Source organism: Coloeus monedula (genome assembly GCF_965178545.1).
Source record: "Coloeus monedula genome assembly, chromosome: 1".
NCBI lineage: Eukaryota > Metazoa > Chordata > Aves > Passeriformes > Corvidae > Coloeus > Coloeus monedula.
The window spans coordinates 73,354,363-73,365,669 of NC_138781.1; the positions used below are offsets into that span (position 1 = coordinate 73,354,363).

The 11,307-nt window shown below is 44.0% G+C and overlaps 1 protein-coding gene across 1 annotated transcript; it reads right to left on the reverse strand.

Annotated features, from left to right (window-relative positions):
- Positions 1-1,790: 1,790 nt before the first annotated feature.
- Positions 1,791-8,284, reverse strand: LOC309582239 (ribosyldihydronicotinamide dehydrogenase [quinone]-like; the record flags this gene model as incomplete). Its single annotated transcript, XM_082297277.1, is given in 6 exon segments — positions 1,791-2,496; positions 3,397-3,489; positions 4,892-5,005; positions 6,535-6,665; positions 8,141-8,260; positions 8,263-8,284. Coding segments are annotated over 6 exon segments (654 nt in total). The 3' UTR covers positions 1,791-2,322.
- Between the last annotated feature and the right edge of the window lie 3,023 nt (positions 8,285-11,307).

The following is an 11,307-nucleotide window of genomic DNA, read 5'->3' on the forward strand; positions in this document are numbered from 1 at the left end:
CTACCTGACGTTTCCCATAGATGCTGAGCTGTGGCCTAGCAACAGATGACAGAAATACAAGGGTGTATGTGTAGAGTACATTGAGAGGATTTAATTTTCTCTTGGATTCTTACTGAATTCCAGGGAAGAACCACCTTTGCTCTGTGTGTCTCACTGGGGTACAACAGTATTTGCAGCTTTGGCAATCTTTTGTGTGGACAAGCTGGTTAGGTCTTGGTTTATTCTCTCTGTTGGATGTCAACAAAATGCTTTCTCATTTCATCAATTCAGAAACAACTATGGGGTATTTTGACTCCACAGTCCTAGGGGTGAAGCTGTTCTTTTGTCTCCTTCCTGAGTTTTTCAAACATACCAGAATTCCTGTGCATTCAGGCGGCATGAAACTGAGCATTTTAATACTCTTAGAATGATGAGACAATTACCCAGCACTAATTCAAGTGCATCCTCAGCTTAAATTCTTTGCATCTCTTCTGTAAAGCGTAGGCTCTTTAGGCTTTAAAATATCTAATAACACAGTAGGATTTTTCTTAAAAAAAAAAAAAGTCGTACTTGCATTATGCATGTATTTGTTATTGGCTGTTTCTCATTTCAGCACAACCTTTTGATAATTAGTCTATTCCTCTGCAAGCAGTCAGCTCATCTCAGTGATGTTGCTTCAGGATCCAAATATTAAACCACAGAATGAACTATACCTGGCTTTAAATGTCAGGTTTTTTGAAACCTGGATTAAAGGCACCTTACCACAAGATATCAGTCTTGGTTTCTGTAGGCTATGAAGCTTCTTGGTAACACAGTTCAAATGGGGATCTGTTTGCTTTCCTCTATTGTTCTGCAGTTGCAAGCATGTTTGACCTGCCATTTCAGAACATCAAATAAAAGAAATACAGTAATGATTTCTGGAAAAAATTGTCAGAGAAAAAGATCAGAGCATTGCCTAGACATCTGTGGGAGAGGAGGACCACCAGCAACACAAAACAAATCCTCATACTAAATGGAAGTGGAAAGCATGTTCCTTATATCCTTCTCCCCAGCCTGAAGAGCAGCTACAAGTTACACACCTAATTCTAGTTTCATTCTCATGAAATCAATGCTGGTTTGGCAGGGTAACATTTGACTTTTAGCATAATGTGATTTGGAAGGACAACCATTCTTTAGTTTAAAATGGCTGTAACATTTCCAGTGCTACTAAGAAAGTAATACTTCCTTTGTCTCTCCTTATTAACCACAGACCTGTCTCTGTTGGTTTTCTATGTGGTAAAATTCTCCTGAGTTTTGGAAGGCATGTGTCAGAACACATGTGCAGCCCAGCACAGTGCCCTGCATAGCAGGCGCTGAAAGCATGTCAGGACAAGGACAATAACTCTTAGCTCAGCACCCACTGTCACTGCACAGTTGATGGCTTCCAAAGCGTTGCAACAGCAGCATCCTTGTGTGACCTGAAAACTTTGGCTAACATGCCCTGCAACAGACATGGGCTACAGTTTGGGGCATCTTTGCTTCCTGGGAAATATCTCTGCTAGACGTGGCCCTTCACTTCATATGGGAGCAAACAGGAACACATGACTGGTGTGAGAGGGCAGGAAGAAAACAGGATCCCATTTTGTCTCTACTAAGGGTAATCAAAATAGAGACGTCCCTTTGATTTTAGGAAGTTGCATACTTTACAAATGGGAGCTGTAGTCTACAAAGGGAGGCAATTCATGCACATATCAATATACAAAATTTGCATTTATTTTTTCCCTTTTCTGGTATCTGTCATAGCTTTACTATTGCCTTGTAAGTATGTGTAAAAGCCTAAGGCTGCCCATAAGGGTTTCCAGTTGTTTAAGACACTCTGTAAGTGTACATCCTTTTGCAACACTACTCATTATGTGGTTTTGTTGCTCCAAGGCACAAGTGTAGTGCTCTCACAATCAATCTTGGCCTTTTAAAGGTTGAGTATGGGCACCATATTCCCTGGCAAAGGAAAAAAAGTGGCAACTGGTACAAAAAGTGTTAAAATAAACTTGGCCATGTACTTTGCTGTTTGGCAAGCAGCAATGGTATAATCTGCCATGAAATACCACGAGTGTTATCAACCACAAGCAGGCAGGATGACAATGTGAGCAAGGAGAACTTCACAGAGAGCTTTGCACCCATCCTTGAAGGGAATCCCTTGGGAATCAGTGAAGGTAAATGCTATATTGTCAGTTAAACTGCTAGCTGCAGTATTCAAAATTCTTCAAATGTATTTGAATTAGGACATTAGTGTTCAGGTATTTAGATAGAACAGCAAAAAGAATGGAGAAAAAAAAAATCTCTCTGTAGTCTCATATCTGAACACTACTTGAAATACCACTCAGGAGAGCAGTCTATGGGTTCTTCCTTCCAAAGAGTCTTCAGACGCTGGGTCCAGGCAGTCAGCATCTCCTTCCTCTTCTCCTCAGAGGCATGCTCTGGAGCATAAGAGATGTGAGGTTCAAGGACTTTGACACCACAGAAGTGCATGATTCCATGCTGGATGCAAAACAAAGAAGGAAATGCCTCAGGAAATATTTACTTTTTAACTTTCATTTGAAGAACATGGAAGATTCAAATCTGTTCTGTTTCTTTGACCCAATATCAGTCAGGTTCTCTAAACCTATGCATTTATCAGGAGAAGGGAAGGAAATTGCTGCTAATTGCTCTCTTTGGATGCTGTATGCTGTTCAATTTGCAAGGATAAGGGACCGTCAAAAGTTCATTGGCCGGTTTAAACTTTCTCATTGTTCCTGAACTGCAGTGTGTTTCACATCTACTTCCATGTTGGTTTCTTGGATTGTTTGGTGGTTTTTTTTGTTGCTGTTTTGTTTTGTTTTTAAGTTTTTGCCTCTGGCGTAGCCATATGATCCTGTATGAAGGCTTGTGCCTGTGGAAGTTCAGCTTGCCCTTTTCCCTCTGTGTGTTTCTGAATTTAGAGTTGTGTTTCATGTTTTTGTCACATTTACTTGTGAGCTCTGCAGTTGGACAGCTCCTCAGGGGTATGGGAGCTTGTATCTGTAGTGGGGAGGAGACCATGTGTGACTCCCCTCCTGTCCCACATCCTACATGAATTGGGTAACCACAGGGAACAGAAATCCTGTATGGCTGAGCTAAAGGAAATCCTGTAACACCAGAGACACTGGAAAGGCTGACAGCAGAAGCTTTCCCTAGATTCCAAGCTGGAGGAAGGGGGACAAAACAACTTTAAGACTCTGTGGACTTTTGAAGTAGTCTCAGCATTTTAGGGCCCTGTTTATAACCTGTAGATGGTTGGAGCAGGCAACTTAATTATTTCTTATTATGTTTTGTATAAAATAATCAATAAAGCTGTTGTTTATAAATAGTTGGAATAGTAAAAATTATGGCAAACAGTAACCAAATATTCCTGTATTATACCTGCATGGGCCATAAGAGATAGCGAATATCACCTCTGGTTGCATACTTCTCTTTGCTTCCTCCCGTGGTGAAAGAAAACAGGGATAATTTGTCCTAGAATTAGGAAAGCAGTGCTTGAGTTAGACATGTTTAAAGAAGAGTGACCAAACAGTTCAAGAGATATTCAGGGGAACCTGGACAGCATGAATTTCTAGAGGAAGGGATGTCCTCTTCCTTCCCAGACATTATAACGATTGGCAGTTGTAAGGCAAAGATCGATGTCATACAATTACATCAATGGACTGAGTGTTCGGGCTTTGGGCAGAGATGGGTTAAAAAGAAAACTAATTATGTGTCTGACACCCTTGTGTGAAGGAGAGCTGATCCTTGTTCTTCCTAATGCAACATTTGGAAAACTGTGGCTGGAAAGCCCTCTGTTACTGTGGAAATCTTTATTCCTGTCCTTTCTGACTGCAGAAATTTTTGCTAAAGTCCCCCTTCAAACTTGGCCTTGCTTAACCACCATGTTTCTTCTGCTTCTGTGACTATGGTATTAGCCATGTACTCAGCTTCTCTCATCTCAGTTTTAGCTTCTGTAATCGAACTAATATTTTCCCAGTGCAGTATCCCAAGTGTCTTGAGCCTGTAATATGCAGCCATATGCAGCCATATGCAGCTGTAATCATTGGGGATTATGCCTATTTCTCTCAGCAAGGCTTTTTTTTTTTTTTTTAAGATTTTATTTCTTTAATTTCAAATTTCTGACATTTGAAGAAACTGAAATGTTTGGAATTGTTAAGATGATCAGAACTAACAGAGATCAACATGCAGTGAAAGAAATGTGAAACTAATATTGATTGTTTTTTGATGCTCCATTTGTTACCAAATAAGATCTATCAGACACCGGGCCAGAATTTTCCAGGGATATTCCCAGTGCTGTGGCGAATTAAAAATGTATGAATTGACATCAAGAGATACTGCTTTACCAAATTAAATGCTACAGAGAAGAAAAGGTTCAAAATAGATAGTTCTGGCAGAGGCTCATACTCTGGGTATTTTCTGAGTATATTCAGATTTCTGGTTAAGTTTAATAGTTCAACTTTTAACATCTAATCCCAGAACAGGACTTTGATACCTCTTCTCTTGTGTCAGTCATTACAGATAAGAGCAGTCCTATGGTGGTAGGAAGAATGACAGGGTGTTGTTATAGGAAACAGATCGACTTAAACAGTTTGCAAGCTGTATGTGATCACAGTGCACTCTGATACTCCTAATAAATGATGAAGCCCAGATAGTAGGCCAATAAAGATCTCTTCAAGAACTGCTGCAGTCTCCTTATTTTCCTATCCTCCAGACAGTGTGAGCAGCCCAGAAAGTTACACGACATGTTACTGAAGCATTATTTCAGAGCAGTGTAAAGTGAGAGCTCTAAACAACTACAGTGGAAAAGAAGGACCAAGGCCCCAAAGGACATGGTGCAAACCTTGACCTTAATAAAACAATTCCAAAAACGTACCTGGAGCAAACCACCATCATAAGCCTTTGACAAATCGTAAGCAAAGCCTTGGACCAGGACTCTGTCCATCCAGCCCTTCAGGATCGCAGGCATGCTGAACCAAAACAAGGGAAACTAGGCAAAGAGAAAATTTCCTGGTTAGCACAGAGAGTCTGGGCCACCCTTAGGCCTGGTTTCCAGGACAAATCCTGTCCTCTGAACCTGCTCAGATCCCGTACGTGCCTTCTTGCAGCTCTCTGTCAGCAGAGGCAGTAACTCTGCTTGGCAAAAGGAACTGAAGTGCTTGCTGTTTGCAGTAACGTCAGGGCCACACCTGAGCACCTGCAGCACACCAACACCGTGCTGCATGTGAGGGCTCCCATCCCGATTAAAGTTGGAATTTGATGATGTAAGAGGGTGCCATTTAGTTCAGATTTACGACTGTACAGAATCATGTCTCCTATGGCTAAAATGCAAAAGGATCTAATATCTTATCAGCAGCACTGACATCTGGTGATCCGTTCTGATCTGACAGTCTGCTGACAAATGCCGGGGGATCTTAGGAAAGGCTTCTTTTCAAACCCTGCTGACATCATGACCCCAAATCCCTTTACTGAGAAGAAAAAGACGTCTCTAACAGTTGGACCCTTGGTTTCCAGCCCTTCCAGTTAGCCCAGGAGACTGCATCCCAAAGCTATCATGTCTTTGTGGCATTATCTTGACTGCTTTATGGGCTCTTATACTAGGCTGCATCACTACTCCTAAACCTTTGTACACACTGCACACAGAGGAAGGAATTCTATCAACACGTAACCACACATGGCTTAATTCAAGGTGGAAACAATGTGGACACAGGGCAAACACCACAGTCACTACAAGTGGTGAGTTTAGTCTGTAGCAAATTTTGAATTCCTTTATGATGTCCCTTAGAGGCTTTTTAAATTTCTTTCTTTTCTTGTTTTTTTTCTGCACCAGAACCCACTCAACTCTTCAGAGCATTCTACAGACAGAAAGTAGCAAGCAACCACTTCCTTCAGGGCATGCCTTACTGTTCTCATCTGGGAAGCAAGAGTGTGAAAATGACAATGACTTACAGTGAAATGCTTCATTGAGATATGGCCCCATCCTAAATTTAGTCTAACACTGGACAGAGGAATATATCTAGAGATGTCTAAGGCCAACAGGCACACTAAGAAATGTAAGGCTACTATTTCCCTTCACAGTTCTTTGGGGTTTGTAGACACTGGGGACACCGCTGGCACAGCGGGCAATAGAGATGGGCTGTAAAGATCCATTAGCAATTCCCAGTAGTGCTTCTGCAACTTGGCAACAAATGAGAACAGTCTGCTTGGGAAAGCCCAATTCCCTGACCTTGCTGGCTGCCCCCAGCTCCTGACCCAGAAAATAATCCTTGCTCTGCTTTCTGCCAGCCTGCCTGACATCCATGGTCACATACGACATTGTGCATCGAGACAGGAAGTTTGGCCCCATGTTGGGGAGTTCCTGGGGTTGCTGTTGTTTCAGCCTGCATCACTTTGCTACTCAGTTACTGGATTTGCTGTAATAATGACCCAGGTAATTGTACTACTGATCTGTAACTTTTACTGTACCATTACCTAGAGATAAAATGACCATCTCAACTGAATTCTGTTTAAAATAATGACCTGAAAAATCAGCAGGTCTGCTTCCTGCACCTTCTTCTGCTCTTCAACCAGGTCTTTGGACAAACCTCCTCTCTTGTAAGCTTCCCAGGTTTCCACACCGTAATTGAACACTTCTGAGTTGTGCAGGTGACCTGTGGGTAGAAGTGAACAGTCATTCCTTGCTCCGTATCCAGTATCAGAGCCAGGTAAGAGTTGAATGCAGGTTGCTATTCACAGTTCTAAACTGAGTTACTGCTTTCTGTTTTTCCCCCTTTCTTGTCTTTGTTGGATATTCAGCATCATCTCAGGTGATGGTGACTTGATTTTAAAATGGAGCATGTGGAGGCCGGTGGGCCTATGGATCAAGGGACAAAAAGAGTCCCCTGGTGGGACAGTCCCTAAGACCAAAGATCCTCCCCAGGTTAGGGTGACAGAAAAGCCTTCCGCCAGGATGCATTCTTCTGTTTTGCTAATGTACCCCAGTTCTGCTTCTCTGGTTGGCCATTGGCCTCCCCGCCCATTTGTTACCTCATATGTCCCTGCCCTAGAAGGTTCTCCACTCCCTATTCCCCCCATTGGCCCTTGCCCCATCGCCGCTCCCTCAGAGTTTCCCCATTGGCTCCGATTCCCTAGCCCCGCCTGCGTACTGGCCCCATGCCCTCAGACCATTGGTCCCTGATGCTCTTATATGTAAACCTGGACCCTCCAATGTTCTTTGTCTTCGTCCCTGGAACCCTTCACGGGTGTGGCTGCATTAAACTCCTCCCGTGGAACCCCATACGAGGACCCTTCCCATCTCTTTGTCGTGGACCCATTTCCTGGAGCTGTCCGTGTGTGTGTATGCATGTGTGAGTGTGTGGTGGTCCTGCCGAGTGGCTTCGCCTTGGAGACGCTTTCGGAAGGTCGCTGCACCTCACCATCTGGCACTGCAAAATGCCACGACAGGAGAGGAATGTAGGATCTCAGAGTTCTGGGCCTTCACTTTCCTGTAGCAACACAGGAAGTGTAATATGAGGACCTAAGGACTCTGGTGATGCAGGAAGAAGATTTAAGAGAATGCTGTTAATTGTTCTGCCTTAGGGTTTACTGAGGCATCATGCACTTGTGAGCATTATGGAGCTGCTTTCCAGCCTCTATAACTGGGAAATTCACCAAGGGATAGGGAACCAGTATTGGCCGGCTCTACTGATTCAACTAGCACATCATCACTCTTAGCAGGAGACAGAGGCAGTAGTAGCCTTGTGAACTAAACTGTAGCAAGTCCCAGAATGGTATCTGAACACATTTCCTCCCCATGAGAAATGGACTTTAGAGACTGATTATGAACACGTGCTAATGTGTTTTTCCCTGTCAGTAATCTCACTGTGATACAAAGTTCATGTTCAGGAGTGGACTTTTAGAAATGGAGATATCTGGTCATGAATAAGTTTCTTATTAATGAAATAAGTTTCTTATTAATCTCTTGATGATCCAAGAGCTGGAGCACCTCTCCTATCAAGACAGACTGAGAGTTGGGGTTGTATAGCATGGGGAAGATTTCAAGGAGACTTTTTTCAACCTTCTGATATCTGACAGGGACCTTACAAGTCACTGGTTTTTGAAAAAGGTATATTTCGGCTGGTCTCACCAACAATGTCATTTCTTGTTGCTCTGGGCTCAAACTGCATGGCATATAAATCCGACACGGTGACACTGCAGCCCTGCTTGGTCAATTCTTCCACAGCAATCTTCAGCAAAGACCCGTTGAAGGACTTGGGCTCTTGATGTGCATAGACTATCAGAACTTTCTTCCCTGGAGGCAGAAAGAAAACCAGGAGACCATTTGGAATTTAGGAGGCAGATGCAGAAGAGTTTGTAGAGTTAGGCTTTGCTCCTTGCTTTTTCTGTAGTGTATTTTCCCAGGGGCCCAAAATCAGTGAAAGCAGAGTGACAGTGGCAGCATTTGACTCCTGCTCAGCAGCAGTGAGTGACTCCTGAGGCACTAATTGCTGGATGTGCCCAGCCCATCAATTCTGTGCTACACTGGGCTTTCCTAGGTGGAACTCAGTGGACAGAGGGGGTATTCCATAGCAGATCACACTGTCCTACATCAGGAAAACACTGCCCCTCCTATTCAGTCAACAAGGAAAGAGGAAATATTTTGTGTGTGGTAGGAGTTTTTTATAGATAACCAGACAGCAAAAGTTATAGGGATTATTGAAAATGACAGGGTCTGTAAAACATGCAGCTCTTGCTTTCTGACTGCCAAGACCAAAGCTCAGGCATCTCCTAAGCTCAGTTTCTCTGGGACATAGCTTCTGGATGCACAGCTCAGAACAACACCTGCTGAGCGACAGGCAAATTTACGGTGTCAGGGATATCTAGTAGAAGCCGAGCTGAATATTTGATGAAATAACAGCTCATTTTTAACCTAAATGACAAGGGGTAATTATTTCTCCAGGGTACATAGCGTCCATGAAACAAGAGCTATGCAAAAAAGACTATTAAACCTTGCAGGTCAAATGCTATCATAAATTCAACACACGTACAAAATTTTTAAACCCCTGTATATATCTTATTCTGGAATACCAGGAGTAGTCACCTCTTTGCTGTTCCTGCCAGCTCCAGCAAACAGGGAGCTCAGTGGCTGGAGGTGCAAGCTCCCCAGGTTGCTAAGTTTGATTCTGCAAAGCTGCCAGATTGTTATCCCTTTTGATAGAGCTGAGGGCACTTGGACACACAGTGTCTGGAGAGGCTGGAGTTTTCCGAGGCATCACTTACTGAGGTAATTTCAGTCGTTTGGAAAACTAAGACCTCAGTGTCCCAAGCAAACACGGCAGAGAGGCCCCATCCCTGAGGTGCCCAGCGCCCAGGCCTGGAGTGAGCAGCATTTTCATTCGCATTTGCTCTTACCTGCCATTGTTGGGGAGCGCGGGGGAGCTTGTCTCCTGATAATCCGGTACTGCCTGAGAATTCAAGTGAGAGATTTGCTGGTGAGAAACACCAGGAGCAGGTGCGCGGAGAATCGCCGGGTGCATCGCGCCGCTCCCGGTCCCGTGCCGCCCTCTGGAAATCGGCTCCGGGGCGGCCCCGGCGCCGCCGTCCCAGCGCAAGCCGGGTGCCCTTACCTGCTCCTTGGGGCCCGGAGCACACCTGCGGCGGGGCTGGGAGCGGCCCTTCAGAGAATCACGGAATATCCTGAGCTGGAAGGGACCCACAATGATCATCGAGTCCAACTCTTTCTGGCCCTGGGGCAGCGCCAGCGCGGGGCGGGCTCAGGATCGGCGCAGCCCGCAGGCACGGCTCTGCCTTTTTTTTCTCCGCATCTGGTTTCATTTGATACCCCACAGCTGTAGTTCTTGCACTGTGAGTGGCAGTGGAGGGTCAGTCCCTGCTCTTCCCCTCTGTCCACTGGTGATTTTGTGGACTTGCAGCGTGTGCCGGCTGAATCACCTCTTTCCAGGACTGTTCTTCGGGGGTGATCTGTGTTCAGAAGCTGCTCTGTACTTTCAGTCCTTCCTAGTGCTCTTCTTTGCCCCTTTCCAGTTCTGCAGTATCATTTCTTGAAGCGAGGGAACCAGGTCTATGTATGGTTTTCACACTGTCGACATGCCTTGGATATGCCCAGTGGACTGATGATTTTCTGCTCTGTGGTCCTAATAATTCCTACTGTAAAATTTGCACTTTTTTGACTGCTATGGAGTGTTGAGCTGATGTCTGTGTGGAATTATCGTTCATAAATAGAAGATTTTACTCCTGTGTGGTGATAGTCAGCTCAAAGCCCCTTATCTTAAAAGTGAGGCCAAGCAGGTTGGTTTGTCTCCCATAAGCATCTCTTAAGGTTCACAGAGACTAAAAATAACCTCCACTTGTCTAACCTCCTGAGCAGCATTCAGAACACTGTGCTGGTCTTAGTTCCCATACAGGTTAGAAACAATCCTGGTGCTCCGTTAACAACCCAGCTATCGGAGGAATTTGGCAGAGGTTTGTGGCTTAAATACTGTTCTTCAGATATATTATATGTACACCTCCCTAATGGTATCTAAAATACTTTTACTATTGATTTGTAGCCTCAAACCCTCTAAAGAAGATTAATAACTTTTATTCTCTGAAAATCTAATAAAGAAACTTGATTTTCCTTTGATTTTCTTGCGGCAGGCATTGGACACAGCTGAGGAGGGAAGAAATACTTTTTTTCTTTTGTACAGCTGCAGTATTTGCTTATTGGTCCACTTATTTAGAAAGTTCATGAGTTGGATTTAATTCTGTCTTCAGCTTGAGGGAAATCAAACATCCCTTCTTAAAGAATGACCCCCACAACTTCAGGTTGTTTATTCTGGAGTGGGTACATCATCAGTTCTTGTTGAAGCTGTTTCACTGCAGAAAAATATCTTGTGTTTTGGTGAAGGAAAAGAGAGAAAGCAGTCATCAATCATTTTATTACTTAGACACTGGGATGACCTTGGAACAGGAAGGGTCCAGTCTTTGTGTTAAGAATTGCTGAAACTTTTAACATGCAACAGCAGTTGGGTGGTGCAGTGACCCACTGCACAAGGTCAGGGTAACCCAGGTTTTTGTTACTAAATGCTTTGGGGAGGTTTAGAGGGAAACAACTCTGAATGATTGGTAAAGAAATGCTTCCTAATGTCCAGTCTGAACCTGCCCTGCTGCAGCTTTGAACCATTCGCACTGTCACTGGATCCAGGAGAGCTCAGCACTTCCATCCAAACTACTCTGAAATAGCCAGGTTTGTTTCTTCAAGCCAACAATGAGTTCAGTCATAAACATAATCAAAGCCATTATAGATGCCACTGT